Source organism: Rissa tridactyla, chromosome 1 (genome assembly GCF_028500815.1).
Source record: "Rissa tridactyla isolate bRisTri1 chromosome 1, bRisTri1.patW.cur.20221130, whole genome shotgun sequence".
Classification (NCBI taxonomy): domain Eukaryota; kingdom Metazoa; phylum Chordata; class Aves; order Charadriiformes; family Laridae; genus Rissa; species Rissa tridactyla.
In genome coordinates this window covers 159,834,521-159,851,059 of record NC_071466.1, presented here as the reverse complement: position 1 = coordinate 159,851,059, position 16,539 = coordinate 159,834,521, and the positions used below count along the sequence as shown (strand labels likewise).

The 16,539-nt window shown below is 41.6% G+C and overlaps 1 protein-coding gene across 1 annotated transcript in view; it reads right to left on the bottom strand.

Annotated features, from left to right (window-relative positions):
* Positions 1-4,766: 4,766 nt before the first annotated feature.
* RFX4 (regulatory factor X4) overlaps positions 4,767-16,539 on the bottom strand; it is a 97,493-nt gene continuing 85,720 nt past the window's right edge. Inside the window, exon 18 of the mRNA XM_054198443.1 lies at positions 4,767-5,039. Within this exon, the coding sequence (XP_054054418.1) occupies positions 4,767-5,039 (273 nt within the window). The remainder of the gene's footprint in view (positions 5,040-16,539) is intronic.

Here is a 16,539-nt window from a genome sequence, read left to right as displayed (position 1 = left end):
GGGGAGGGTGGGCTGTGCCGGCACGGCAGCCGGGCCATGACAGAGCAGAGGTGAGCTGTGTCTCTAAAGCAAGACCATAGGATTAAACTACACCAAGGAGATATGTAGCATTTCCATACTCAGGGTGCGCCGCAAACAAAATTCATCGTTCAGATAGCAGAAAATGACATATTGAAGTTAACGAAAAACACGTCAATAAAAAAAACTTCAGAGGGAGCTGCAGTCGGTCTCTCCTTGATGTATTAATTCCTTCAGCAGCAATTCAGGAGGTACTCCCCGGTCATGAAGAGAAACCTTTCATCTCACAAACAATCAGCTCCACGGCAGAAAATACCAGCAGGGTAGGAAGTTTCATCTGCAGATGGACAGTGGCTCCAAAGGGCACTGAAGGTGCTAAGATGTGTCAGCGTGTGCCTGTGGGTGTTTAAGATGCAGACCCAAAGTGGGATCTGAATTTTCTGGTTGGAGTTTCTTGCCACAATGTGTTGAACTGAGATACAAAACCAGAATAACATGGTCACTGGACTGCAAGGAGTAACAAAATCCAGCCCGCAGTGCATAACCGTTTCTCCTGAGTCAGGTGCATGTGTATACTAATGCAGCTTTTGAAAGAAATCCAGTAAAAATAATCCTTTGGTTGCTTGATTATAATTCCATCATAAAGCATAAGCCTGCTTAGATTTACTTCACAGCACCGCGAAACACTCATTTTACTTGTACATTGCCAATTAAATTTTTTGTTTAAATTTAAAAAAAACCCTAAAAAAATAAAGACTAAAATACTGTTACTGCCCTTTAAAGGCACATTGTTATTCATCATCAGTGCGTTTTAGTTTCCACTTTAGGTAGCATATGAAGGATTAGGATTTCAATGAAAGAGGGGGACAGAATAAATTGCATCCTCTACCAAAGAACTGCCAGACCTTTTCAGATGGGTGCATACCATGAGCCCTTCCCATGTTAGTCAGCTTTATCTAAACCTTCCAAAGCAATGTCTGCCCCTGAATTTCATGGGTTTCAGGGTCAGTCACAACAGAATTGTGGGGCTGGGGAGGTCAGAGGCCATTTTTGTCAAAGGGTAGTGACCTTAGCAGCAAGAGGTAGCCTGACAAAAACAGGATTCATGCTAGTGAATGGAGTTCTCACTGCTCTTCCCCCGCTGAGTCTTTTTTCTACCTGGTAATGAAAAATCTTGAAGAATTGTAATGGATTTTTATATGCATACATACATGTATATTTGTGTGTGTGTATATCTATTTAAAATATTATATATGTTATATTAGCGATGCTATAATATATAATATTACAATATATTATATTGTGTATATTACCTATACCTATCTTTGGTTATATGTTTTAGCGCCTGAAAAAGATCACACTTTTGATCAAATGTATATTTGTTGTGAGAAGAAAGACAGAAAATGAGCATGAAAAAAAAGAAAAAGAAAAAGAGGAAAAAGAGAAAGAAGAAGAAAACGAAAAAGAAAAAAGGAGAAAGAAAGAAGAAAAAAGAAAAGGAAAAGGAAAGGGGTAAGAGAAAGAAAAAGAAAAATAGAAAGAAAGAGAAGAAGTGTAAATGAGTTGGATTATTTTGGCATGTGGTATAAAATCTTCTTCAGAAAGATTTGTGTAGTCACATATTTACTTTATATACACATGAATATGTGGCAAAGCAAGAAACAGCAGTTTCAGTTACCATGGTCAAGGGAAGGGCTTAATTAACAGTCTGCAGGCTCTGACTCAGGAGGTTTGGCAATTTCTACTAGGATGATTTAAGAAATTCCTGCCCCTAACTAGCCATACTACGCAGAGGTTATCATCCTCTCATGAGCTGTTGCACTTCACAGCTGGTATATACACACCCCCGTGACCTGAAAGCTGTGGCAGTTTATATTAATATGGCCGGTTCTGACCTGTGGTAGTCAAGGAAGGTCCCTTGCAGCATTTCCAATGCAGGTGGTGATGGTGACCTCTGTAGAGCTGTGTTCGGTAATCTGTATCTTGCTCCCCATGAATGTCCAGTTTAAATTTCAAAGCTCTCATCAGGAAGCAGTTCAAAGGTATTTGGGAGTGCACGTTCAGATTCCTGTGGCATCAACACAAGTTTCTAAATGAATTAAAAAAAAAAAAAAGAGCTTGAGGAGGTTCTTTTGCAAACAGACTTTCAAAGCCCTATCTGACTGACTGTGTCTCTTTTTTATGAGCGGTTTTGTGGTGCTGCTGTTGATCAAAATTCCCTCTCCCAGCACTTTGCTCATGGCGTTGCCATTCCCCACTCAGAAAGTTATTATTTCTGGGACTGACACTGTATCCGATATCCATCCTTGCTCCTGAGCAGTCTCCCTGGGCTTTTCAAGTCAGGGTAAATAAGTTGTCCCCAAACATGTTGAAGGATACAGCACATTTGTATACTAAAATATTCTCACTTTCTCTTCTCTTTCAGTCAACGGGGATTAGACTTCATTGGGTTTAACAAGTTGTTGCAAAAAACATAGGAAGTACTTCTGGCCTGGCTTCCCGTGAGTGGTGATGGTGTTTGCCTCCATCCTTATCCTTCCAAAGACCCAGCTTGGAGTTACTGGTCAGTTCTTCCCACAAGCGTCACACCTATACATCTGGTCCTTGGAGGTCACGGTCAACAGTCCATCAGGTAACTGGAGACTGATCGATGTTCCAGGGACAGTGAATGAGTGAACAGGGTCACAGTGGGCTCTTGGCAGGTGTGATGCAATGCAGAGATCTGGAATCTACCAGAGAAGAGAAAGCGGATTTTTCTATCCTAGTGACACTGCCTTTCTCATACTAATTTCTCACAGTCTTGATAAGGCAGGTGTTTCTGTGCTTGTTAATAATTAATAGGCCGGAATCAATGCTTTGATTTAAACATCTTCAATAGCAAAATGCAAAGTAGGACTTTGGTCTTGAACACATCAAAATTCCAGCTGCTAAAGGCCGGCCACTCAGAAAACTTCCTCACATGACTCACCTTCTTCACATGTAGACAATTTTGCCTGAAGGTAACTTGAATAAGAATAAAATAGATGAGGTAGGTAGCCTAAGCCTGATCCCACCTGTCCTTAATAAAAGTGAAGAGTAAATGTATATTGGGTAATAACACCAGCTGACAGGGATAAAATTTCAGAAGGTCTGTGACACTAACCCAGGAAACAAGATTTTCATCAGATACACAAAGGTGGAGATAGGCTCCTGCTGTGTTTCTGAAAAACCCCACTAGGACCTTGGCTGAATATTTAAGAGCCCAAACATTTGCCAAACCTGGCTTGGAACACCTGTGTTCCCTCAGTCCTTGAAGATTTCCAGCTCATTCCTGTAGTTACTTTAGAGCCCAAACTCTCAACCAAGGACGTTCTCGAGTCCTTCGTAGGATAAAAACACACATGGTCCCATTCAGGGGTTTTTAAAGGTTTGCAGCTTGTAGAAGTTTTTGTATTTAAGTAAATTTAAATGGTATCTACTTAATTTCAAGAACTTTATTTGAGTGCGAAAATCCCTCATATATCTTGCACAACTGTACAAATAACACTTTTGTCCATTTTAGGCATAAACATGGTTATCAACACACTGGGTGCTATCAAAGATTTTATTTACAAAACAATTACTAAAATGCCTGATGTCATATTTCCATTTATTTATTTCTTACCCATAGGGTAATAGGTCCACCATAATTGCTTGGTGCATTTTATAATACAGAAGAAAAAGCTATGTTAATAAAATCTAACAAAACCTCACAAATAGCTACAAATCTGACAGAAAATGTCTAAGAAAAATTCTCCCCAAAATACAATACATTTTTCCACACATACACAGTACAGAATAAGTTCAAAGGCACAGCTTTGAATTTTGCTTTTGTAGAAGTATATAGAATTATCACCACGTGACGGAATTGAGAGAACAGTTTCATACCTGTCAATAGGTAATTAAATGAATAATCATGTTTGCATTGTCATTTTCTTTACATAATTGCTTCATATCATCATATTTAACATATGTGGCTCTGAATTCAAAATCTTCCCAGTCCCCAAGTCCCTTCTTAACCTTGTCATTACTGACCAGAGAAATTAGATTTTTCCAGATTGTGCAAACTTAACACAAATACATATATAATAAGAACAATAGTCAACTTAAGGCAGTGTATAATTCAATGCTACATGTCTTGTCTTCTCTTTTGTAAAGATCAAACTTACTGGATCAACAGAAAGGTGCATCAATATACAAAGTTAGGTGTAAACTGAAACCTACGACAGCACATGTCTTTTAAGGAGCCAGAGGAGGTGATGTGAACAAGTGATGACTTGGCAGAATGGTTTTAAGGGATGCATTAAGAGCTTAAAAGAAGAACAGATGACAGAGTTTTGCTGAGGGTGTATTTCCTGTCTTTAATTCAAATTATAAATAGGTCCCGTTCCAGTAATTTTGTTGTAAGACTCATTAATATTTGTCAATAAGAGAGGGGGTCAAAAATGGCTCACTCAAACTGACAGCACACAGGGTTGGCCCACATGCCAGAATTAAAAAAGGCACAGATTGGCCCCAAAAAGTGGTCTAGGATAGCACAAAATTCTTTTTCGGCTACAGGAACATTCAGTCATACTGGTCTGCAATCTGCCCACATTATGAACTATGTTTATCCGCCCAGGATCTTTTCCATCTTTGCCTCCCTTGAAGAACGTTCATGAAAAGTCCCATATAACATGAAGTTTTCATAACTCTTTTAAGGACATGGGCTTAGCTGATACCAGTCATTTTCATTTGGCCCAACCTGTGGTGGCTTCCCCGTTGATGTAGGCAAAGCCGGGAAAGTGTTGCATGTGCTCATATTCAGAATTTCTGCGCGTAGTCAAGGGGGTGTACATGTCACTAGAATTTCCGTATCTTGTGGAGTGCATGGATGGGCTCGTGTAGCAGGAGTTTGCGGCCGGGACCTCCGGCCAGCGAGGAGTCACTGGTGTGGGATGCAGCCTTGGAGTGCTGCTCATCAAACAGGGCTCCATTCTTGATGTTGGGCTGTTGAAAGGGTACTACAAGAAAAACAAAATAAAGAATTATCTACCACACACTTAATTTTAAAATAAGGGCTGGTGGTATCACAATGCCACGTTTAACACGTTTAACAAAACCAAAATCGTATGAATTGGCAGCCCTCCAATGACTCCAACATACTGAAGGTGAAATATCAAATAACTAGTGCCTGCAGAAGGTCTTGCAAAGCAGTCACTGCATTTAAATATTGAACTAATTTATCACAGAGCTAGGTACTGGCAGGAATATCTGGGAGCAGAAAAATAAATTGAATTAATCTAATCTTTTTCTCACAGCTTTTACTTGGAAACTTGCTATTCAGTAAAAAACAGAGTATAAAGTGTCCCAACTCCTGCTCACTCGACTGAGTTTTGAGGGAGGAGAGCAAAAGGATCTTTATTACTGGAAAGGTGCCTTCCCTTTTAAATGTTCACAAGCCATCCTGCCAGTTTCTGCAGAAAAATAGTATGGTCTGGCCCCAGAGCGAGTAGCTAATTGGAGAACTTATGAAAAGAGGCAGGCAGAAAAAGAATCTCTCTATTCCCCAGCTGTTCGCAGTGACAGTTGGAAACTAGAAATCAAAGAAGTCCGACAAATGCCTCCCACGAAGGAGAAGATGTGCTGAGGATAGGATAGGATAGGCAGGAAAACAGAGAACAGCTTTTGCCCTCTGGAGCCACAGGTTGCCCAGCAACAGAAAATAAACTGTGCTTATGAGTGCTTGCTTAACATGTATTTATCTTATTGCCCGTCTTACAGGAACAGATCATCTGTGTGCTGTGCCTAAGAAATGCCTCTCCTTGTTTTGCCCTCCTATTATCCACCTGCATCACAGAGATGGACCATACAAACAGGGCTGTACCTTTTCTACAAAAAGTATCAGAATTTTAAATTTCATCATCTTGGATTGTTGGACACTGTGACATTTCCTTAACTAGAAAGCTGTCACCAAATAGGACTACCACTTCTTCTGATGCTTACAAACCTTGCAAGCTGCATGCCAAAATTCTATATGGCTGAGGACCGTAAAACCCCTTCCCCATATTTTGGAGGGTCATGGAGAGAAGAGCTGCCATAGTTGTTCCAAGGAGGGAGATGGCAGTGATTCCCAAAGGGTCTCATTACAATACTGCACTGCCGGATGGGGCTGGGGTTAATCGGTTGCATAAATGGGTCCCCAAGGCAATTACAGCAATGTCTCCATGAGGAGTTTCTGCTGACACCCTCCAGACCGCAGCCAGGAAGGCAGCCCGGCCTTGGCAAATGCATTCGAACAGTTTGCAAGCCTCAGGCAGCTCAAAAGCCACAGGCTGGCCACTCCTAATTAGAGAGGAGAAAGAGAAGACTATTTTTGACCAAAATACTGTAGTTAGTGACAGTATATTCCACCGTGTCCTGGGGAGACAAGCCAGTCAGCAGATGAGAGAGAAGAGATTAAAGCTGTACAATGCATTACTTAGCAGATACTTCTCAATGCCACAGAGACTGGGGATTTACCTGTGCAACCAGCCGCTGAAACAGGTGGGTAAATGGCAGCACAATACCGGAGCATCAATGCTTCAACTGATACTGCTAATTCAGCTATCAGAATAAGCTGTATTGGCAACACTGGCAACAAGTCTATACATGATCATCTAAATTTACATCTTCACCCCTGCAAAAGGCTTTACAGTAGAAAAATTCAGCAGAGCTTAGGCACTGACTGCAGAAAGCCGCCTATTCCTTCACAGAAGAATCAAGTTTGCAGCTTTGCTTGCTTTCGCTAAAGATAAGAGCTGCCTGTGCCCAGCAACAACGAAACTCAAGCTTTGAAGTTTTATATGAGATGATCTGAATTTAGGATCATGGTTCTCTCCATTAACTCATTAATTAAGCACAGAGCACTCTGTCAAAAGACAAACAACTTGCAAGTATTCTAAGTAAACAGACAGGTTCCAGAAAAAGTTGAACAATTTTCATATTTTTAATGTTTGGGCTAGCTAGTAGATTTAGGATGCAGCTTTCCTGGTGTGCACCAGCAATACACTGAAGTAATTTTCATGCTAGTGCCTGCTGACTGCCTTCACCCGAACATCTTGGTGAACAAAACTCCTGCTGAAATGAATACGGAGCAAACAAGTTGTCACGTTAGTCACTACAGCTTCAGACCTGAATTCATCTCACCTAACTTTAGTTGTCAAAAAGGCAGGCATCTAATAAAAGTGAGTAATTTGTGCTCTGTCTACAGCCACCAGAAGAATTTATCAAACCTCGAGATAAATATTTAAGGCAGAAGATGAGCAGACCTCAGAAGATGGCCCTTTTCTTCCTCCTGCTACATGACGTAATCCGTGAGTTAGGTTGGCTCAAGTTAAATAATAGTCCCTTTTCCCTAGCTGTCAAGCCTGTAAGTTGTTTTTCCTGGTTGATCTCAAATGTCCCACTAATGAATGTGTACAAAATGTACATTTGAGATGATGGGAGTCAGGATCAGGGTGGATCGCAGGGAAAAAAACACACCACACAAATAATACATTTTTAACTTTCTGTTTTCTGCATGTCACCTGTGGAGATGCAAGATGTGGGCCAAGCTAGAAACATTCTTCTTCATCTTCAGTAGTGTTTTACTTGATACCAGTTATCATTGTCTTTGCCTTTATTACCCATTGATCTACACCTGAAGTCACTGTAGATTCTTGTATCGAAGAACATACTTACGACAAGATTAATCTAGGCTTTTGTCATAATACACCAATGATTATCTCCTGTCTTCTTCCCAATGTGATATTTGATCTGCTCTGTTGTTAACCATAACAGAATCCTTTGCCATCCTGACTCAGTGCAACTTTCCTTTGAGGCCGTGAAACTGAGGTTGTGACTTACAACAGGGGAATTACTTGCTTTCACACTCCTTACAAATGCCGAGAGAAAGCCCTGGCTTCAGCCAGGGTAATTTGCTACTTGATAATTTGTAGACTATAAGACTTTTATATATGAGCAAGAGGAACAAACTGAACTCTGGGAATACTGTGGTGGGTCTCCTGGTTGTACATGGCATTGTGTGGGGAAGCCACATAATGTCTTTTAGGTAGTTTGGACCTAAACCCGTGCCACTGGGGGAATGAAACCTTGGCTCCCAGAATGAACGGAAAAGGAAAGATAATCCTCCTCCTATCCGCAGTCAAGAGGCCATGCTAAGGCTTACTAAGAAGGCAGGGCTAATGGCTGTGCATGAGGGGACAGGATACAGTGTGCTGCTTTTCCTTTTCATCAAGTGCACCCGATGCAGCTGTGTTTATGAATGTGTCATGAATGTAAAAAGAATAATTGCTTGAAAATAACATGGACCCTAAATATCTAGTATTTTACAATAAATTCTGTTATGACTGAACGCAAGATGGAAAGTTTTGTAATGGTAGGTCAGCTCATCGCAAAAGAGTCAGTGACTTCTTTTTCCCTACAGTGAAGAGACTATTGAAAGACAATATTTTTAAAGTACTCATTGGCCCCTGCCTGCCTATTAACTCACCCAATGAAGCATCTATTCAGCCTTGTTGGAGTGTCCAAAGCATAGCCATCTGGGCGGATGCCTGCCCATGCTGCCTGAATCACCTTTCACACTCTACATCCGGTTTAATGAAGAGTGCTTAAGCATGCTGAACTCAAAACACTGGGGCCTAGTGATCTTTGCCAGATATAAAAGCGACGTTTGTTGGAGGGCTCTTGACAGGAAATTACCATTTTCTGGGTTAACACACTTGCTGCTACTGCTGCCATTAGACCTAGACAAGAAGCCCTTTAAGTCTGGGAGACTTTGAGCAGATCATTGTTAAGGCCCTGCCCAAAAATGTAAAATTAATTCAATTTCTTTTAGTATTATTTTAGAAAATACAACGTTAAATATGTCCTCCCATGAAGTGAACACTGAGTTCCTGCAGTGTCGGGATGGAGAATAATCTTTTCACTCTTGTCCTCAGCTCACTGACTGATTATGTATGGAGGTGAAAGGTGTCTCTGTCCAAACAGCAAAATATTTTCCTTATGAATGTGGCTCTGACTTTATATCGCATTAGCTCACACTTCTGCAGAACGCTGTAAGTTAATGTTGAATGTTAGCCACTACTTCAGGACTTGCAAATACCAGAAATTTGAGCAATTGTGAAAAAACTGGCTACAAATTAACTTCATAAAAATATGCTTAAAATCTCAAAAAATGACATAATAAAAACTATTGATTTATTGCATCTTTATAACCCTTAATTTGATCTTTTTCTCCACAAAGTGAACCTTATTGAATCTTAGCCTGTCAAAAAGGTTGGGTGAAACTTTCAAGTCAATCGTCTAAGTGATTTTGGTACTTTGGGGAGTGGCATTTGGTGCCTTATGAAAATGCTATTTGTAATTACTTAAAAAGAAGTTAAGACATCTGTTTCCTGTTGCATTCAATACATAATTACTTCAATTACATTCTAACAATCTCAAGCCCGTTATGAAGCCATACAGTTAGGAACAATGATTCTTGTTGAATGGGTGGGATTTGGACAGTATTTTTTTTCTTTCTGTCATTAGTAGCTGTTTGATGACAGAGTGGTTATTGGGAAGGGTATATTATTTTTACTCCATTGGTATCGTCATGAGTTTATACTGTATATGTGCTGGGGGGACAAGAACTTTTCCGCTCTTTTTTTTTTTGTGAAGTAGATGTGCCAGAACAACATGAATGAACACTAAAGCACAGGCTCTGTCTGGCAGAGGATTTCTTCGGCTTCCCGACTGTAACAAAAAACAGTTACTACTTTCTTCCAGTACTGCCCCCACGTAAATCCTACTGTAGAGGCACATGAAGGGAACTGAAGATGTGGTTGAGTAGAATTGTGGCGTGCAGCATGGCACAGAGAAACCAAGTGGCACTGCAACTTACAGGCCATTTCTGGGAAGTTATGTGAGACCACCGCAGTCCTCAGAGCAGTTTAGGAGAGTCAGAGTGCAAACACTGCTTAAAGTCCCTTAAACTATGGCTCCAATACTGTGCTCCGTCCCTCTGAGAGGTGCAGGCCCAACCTACCACGTAACAGCAGATTGTACTACTGCAGCATTTTCCAGGCTGGTTTGTTCTGTCCAGACCATGGAAGTAAACTATGCTCTTCATAAACCCAGTCTGACAACAACAAAACAGCAGCACAGGCACTTGCTGATACAAATGGGCTTCTCCCAGTTCCAGAAGCCGATTGGTGCCTCCTGAGGACAGAGTCCCAGTTCAGGAACGGCTGACCCTGGCTATGCTCCTGAGTGCAACAGGAGGTAGCTTAAAAGGAGCTTGTCTTTAAGGTGGGAACTGCATCTCAAGGAACAAAAAGGGAAACATTGCTACACCACTTCCATGGCTCTTTGTTAAGTACCTCCACCTGAGATACACCATTTGGAGGTGGTTGGTCCACCTTGGAAGCGCAAAGGAAGAAAAGGTAAAAGAAGGCTGTGTGCAGCGTGGGATCTAGGAGTGCTTCCCAGATCTAAGTGGCTGATCTGGCAGCTCCTTGACTGAATCCCTCCTATTTCCTCTGAGATCAAGGTTTGCACCGACAGGCTGGAGGGGAGCTCCAGCTCCAGCAGGTTCCCTGCTCAGGACTGTTGAGAGAACAGGATGTTCACATGCCCCCCAGACTACGCCTGCCCTGCGGTGCACCTGCAGTCCTTAGGTAGCTCCTGTGTATAGAGCACCTGTCACAAGAGAAACTAAACAGATGATAAGTCTTAAATCTGGAAAAGAGGTGACAGGAATTAAGTGAGAGGAATGATGCAGACCTATAATGTCTCGAATGGTGAGCACAGATAAATAGGGAATTAATATTATTCATATTTGGATAACAGGGAATGAATATTCCCTATTCCTCATCACCCAAAAAACATACAGCACCCAATGCAATTATGAGATAACAGGCTTAAAATCAACAAGAGGATGTATATTTCATTAAACTCATCCCTAAGTCTCTAAGTACAAAAAAGCTCAAAGGCAGGGTAATGGAGAGTGGTTTGCTACAAAATACAACAGTCCATCTGCTGCTGCTACTCAGGATGTCCCTAGGTCAGCTCTTGCCAAAGACCGTGGCTACGCTGGTGAAAGGACCACTCTCTATCTACCCTATTTTTAAGACTTTTCCTCCACACATTCATTTATTTTTCATTGCTGGAGATAAGACCTGGATAAATGGACCAACAATATGATTCACCACAGTCATTTCTCATGCTGCCATGTACAGTGATGTACATTCATGCAATGTGCATCTTTATATGTTACCAGATATATTAAAATATAAAAATATATACTGCTGGAGATTTCTGTAGTTACTCTTCCTACTAAAAGTATTATCCTTGTCATTTACAAAGAAAAATTACTGCAGCATGAATTACTTTGTGTTTAAGGGAGAGGTGGAATGGTATGCATTGAAATACTTATGGATAGCCTGAAAGAGGATCAAGACCTGTCCAGCCAGGGTGAAACTTGCAGACAAAAGCTGTGATCAAAAGCCAGCCAAGTGGACATTGTGGAGGTGGATTAAGTGGTGACACTGTGAAGGGGTTACCTTTGAAGGGGATAGATCTCTGCTAAATTTGACATAGGTTGATAAGAAAGCTCAGAGGCTTTTATACAGAGTTGTTGTCTATTACCTAAAACTGCATAGGCAAAGGATCTACAAAACATCAAGTCAGTATAGATGTGTTTATGTACACACATTACACAGTCCCCTTCTAGATGATGATGGAATAGCATTGTGTGATTGTATGCACTTCCGCACCACGGGTTAGGGAACTAGATAGTAACAAATCAATCTGTAGATCATTTTTCTTTATTCATGTGCCAGGCTCCTGGCCAGTAAGCCAAGTCAAGAAATGAGCAATCAGGCCTGGAGTTACAAGGAAGCAACTGTTCTGCGAACTATTCACAGATGCTGATGAAAGTAAAAAAAAAAAAAAAAAAAGAATTCGGATTAAGACCAAGGTTTGAACAGACTGTCCCTGTCAACAAAAAGACTCTTAACCATCAGTAGGAATTAGTCAGCCTGTCCTGCCAGAAGGAGCCAGTTTTAGGCCATGCTGGGTTAGTAGCTGCAGGTATTACTTCATCAGATCATTCACTCCCCTAGTAAGTTTTTCACAAGCCATGTCCTCCTCTTTTTTTTTTATGCCTTCTTGTCCATCTGAGTGTCACTGATCTTTCTGAAACTATGATCTATTTATCAAAATTTCTATTTAGCCCAAAGTCACAAGACACTTATTGCATTCTTCTGTGAGACAAGGTAAGCCCCAAGACTATGTCAGAGGGGGGAAATAACAATTACCTCAAGGGCACTCACCAGTCTCTTCTGGGATGGGGTGTAAATATGGGGTGTATGCTGTGACGTATGGTGCCTCAGCAGTATCAGCCTTAGCAGCTACTGCTGTCTCATTTCCTCCAACACTAGGGGATTCAAATTATCCAGGCGCCTCTCACTAACATGGACTTGCTGCTGGTCAGGTGATATAGGCTTGGCTTGAGACCCCCACCTGCACTTTTCAAGAGCTGTATGTAGTATAAGATCTGAAGTTGTGTGACTTCTTCCCCAGCACAGCCCCACTGTAAAGATCTCAATGACAAAACCACAGCAGACATCCTAAAATTAATACAATGCAAGCATCATTGTATTGTGAGGTTGGGATCAACATGCTACGTGTTGGCAAATACAATTTAAAGGGTCACTCGTTCCTTTCCCCTTTCCCAGCTGTTCAGTTCCCCACTACCACCAAATTAAAGTTATTCCCTCCATCCTCTTCACTCCAGTTCCACTTTTTTTTGTTAGTGGTTTGTAAATAGTATCTGTGAAATGATCCATCTTAAAGTTCTACTAAACAAACGAACCAAAAATCAAGCACAACTCTCTTTTTTCTTTAGGAACATTTATCTGGGATGGAAAATAGCCTTAAAATAACTGACCTGATAAAACCTGGAGTATTTTGCTCTCTTCCACAGAAAGAGGTTGGACATGGCGTTCTTTTAGACCAAAATAGTCATTTATATAGCTAGCCTAAAACCCACCTTGATTACATGTCGACAGTTTCACCTCAGACCCCTGTCTGGGACACGGTCTCTCTCTGAATCCATTTTTGTGGAGGAGAACTTACCCCACAAACAGTTTTTTTTTTTTCTTAGGAGTTAATCCCTAGACACTATCCTAAAGAGCATGATAGAATATTAGCTAAAGTTGAGCCAGAGTTCTATATTTGGACTGAATGTAGATTATAACAAAGAGTTCTTTTGAAGAGTTACGGTCAATGCCTCCTCTTCTCAACTGATTATTTTACCACAGTCATACACATTGCATCTCCTCGGGTTTCAGTATAGTGGCAGCTGTTTATATATTCATTGCAAATTTGGCTTCCTGTATTTTGATTTTGCAGCATCATGAGTCCTACTGCAATTCCTTGCACCACGTTCTCCTCAGAAAGTCTGCTAGAAAAAGAGTAGAATTATAGAATTGTAGAATCATAGTAGTTCCCTAACATCTTATTAGGGACATCTTATGAACTTTTTTGGCTAAAAGTAACTACGAAAGAACTTATCATCAGGGTAGGCATTTTACAGAAGCTCACTTAGCTTTAAAAAGAATTCCAGTAAATTCCATATAAAACCATTTAAGTCTTTCAGATTATTTTTGAAAGTAAGGTTTCAGTTTGTAGCTCCTTTCAATACAGAACGAGCGCATTGATAGGGTTTTGTTAACTGTGTCCTGCTGTGAGATTCCATCTCCGTTTACAAGGAGCATGAGAAAGAACATGATAAATACAAGTTGAAACCATTTTGCTCTCAAGTGTGATCATTAAAGCGTAGCTGTTCATCATGTATGTTCAGGAGAGTTCAAGGGCTAGCAAGAGAGGAAGAAATGATGCAGAGACATCCGACTACAGTGTGAAAAATATTTGCATTATTTTAATGTATGTCACTATTTCCATATAACATGTTAACAAGCACATGAGTAAACTAAAAATGTGCTGAACTTGATTTGCTTTTTTTATTTCTTGCTTAACTTGTGCTGTCTATGTCGGTGTGACAGACAGTTGCCAGACAGTACAAAGAAACTCCTTGTGCAGGTGATAACATTTCTAAACAGTAAAAGCCTAATTCTCTGTTCTGTAAACAGATTCATGGCCTTACAGACCATTTCAGAACCAGCCCTCATGGGTTTTCTGCAGTAAAGGATAAGAGAGAGTAAAGAAAATTGGTGAGCCATTTTTAAGTCAAAAAGCGATGCCTTCTGGAAAAAATCTTGAGATAACAGGGTAAGGCCTGTACTGAAAAACCAACAAATACAAACCTTTCACTCTTAATGTTCTTAAATGTTCACTCACTGTTCCTCCAACAGGGGAGGTACCAGATGACTGGAGGGTGGCTAATGTGACGCCCATCTACAAGAAGGGTCGGAAGGAGGATCCAGGGAACTACAGGCCTGTCAGCCTGACCTCAATACCAGGAAAGAACATGGAGAGGACCATCTTGAGTGAGCTCTCACGGCAAGTGCAGGGCAGCCAACGGATCAGGGTCAGCCAGCATTCTCCTGGAGAAGCTGGCGAATCATGGCATAGACAAGTGTACTCTTCACTGGGTTAAAAACTGGCTGGATGGCCGTGCCCAGAGAGTTGTGATTAATGGGGTGAAATCCTCTTGGCGGCCGGTCACCAGTGGTGTCCCTCAGGGCTCAGTTTTGGGGCCAGTTTTGTTTAATATCTTTATCAATGATCTGGATGAGGGGATTGAGTGCACCCTCAGTAAGTTTGCAGATGACACCAAACTAGGTGGGATTGTTGATCCGCTTGAGGGTAGGAACGGTCTACAGAGGGACCTGGACAGGCTGGATCGATGGGCCAAGGCCAACTGTATGAGGTTTAATAAGGCCAAGTGCCGGGTGCTGCATTTTGGTCACAACAACCCCAAGCAACGCTGCAGGCTTGGGGAAGAGTGGCTGGAAAGCTGCCCCGCAGAAAAGGACCTGGGGGTGCTGGTGGACGCCCAGCTTAACATGAGCCAGCAGTGTGCCCAGGTGGCCAAGAAGGCGAACAGCATTCTGGCTTGGATCAGGAATAGCGTGGCCAGCAGGAGTAGGGAAGTGATCGTGCCTCTGTACTCGGCACTGGTGAAGCCCCACCTTGAGTACTGTGTTCAGTTCTGTACAAGAGGGACATTGAAGTGCTGGAGCGTGTCCAGAGGAGAGCTACCAAGCTGGTGAGAGGTCTGGAGACCAGGTCATATGAGGAGAAGCTGAAGGAACTGGGCATGTTTAGCTTGGAGAAGAGGAGGCTGAGGGGAGACCTCATTGCCCTCTACAACTACCTGAAAGGAGGTTGTAGAGAGGTGGGTGCTGGCCTCTTCTCCCAGGTGAATAATGACAGGACCAGAAGAAATGGTCTGAAGTTGCGGCAGGGGAGGTTTAGATTAGATATTAGGAAGAATTACTTTACTGAAAGAGTGGTCAGGCACTGGAACAGCCTGCCCAGGGAGGTGGTGGAGTCACCATCCCTAGACATGTTTAAGAAACATCTAGATGTGGCACTTCAGGGCATGCTTTAGTGGCAGAGATTATGGGGGGGATTTTGTATGTGTATGGTTGGACTCGATGATCTCAAAGGTCCTTTCCAACCATGAAGATTCTATGATACTATTGAAGATACAGCAGCTAAAACAACCCTCAAGAAAATCCTGACACCTCATGTAGTCTGATGGACCAGGTGCTACACAAATGGGTGAGAAGTTGAAGACTTGTTCTTTCCATAAGGTAGGGAGCCATTGTCGAGCTGGTCCAAATGAGCATATTGGATTTGTATAGGACAATCTTCCCAACAGATCTCAAAAAGCTTTAAGCAGGTCAATACCATTATTCTTATCTTACAGCTAAGGAAAATAAAGCATAAAAAGGAGAAATGGCTATTCTGAGATCACCTGGCAGACTGATGCCAAAGACCAGAATGAGATGCAGGTTTTGTGTGTTCTAGCCCAAAGCACTATCACATTCGCATCTTTGCATCTGGTATGAAACTGTTCCAGTCCAATGATGATAGTTAAGTATGGTTGTCCCTAATATACTTGTATACATTTCCAGTAGATAAAGCATAAGAGATGCTATGTGGGTGGAATACCACGATACCATTGCCTCCTGCCTGTGCCCGCCTTTTGCGGATCTTCCAGCAGAGAGCCCAGCGAGCAGCCTCCTACACTGGGGAAGCACCAGTTGTATGATGCACTAAAGCCCTCCTACAGTGGCACTACTTTTGAACTGTTGCCACGTGTCATCTAACACTTCATCTGTGCTGGTTCCTACTGACTCAGTTTTGTGAGCTGAAATAGTCCTGAAATAGTTACTGACATAATTTCTCAGCATTATAGTAGAGTATAACATGGCATACAGATTAAACAGAACCTCTTGCAACAGCGCCCTGAAGTTATTCAAACTATATACAGAATTCACATTTTTGGCAAATTCCTAAATATAGGTA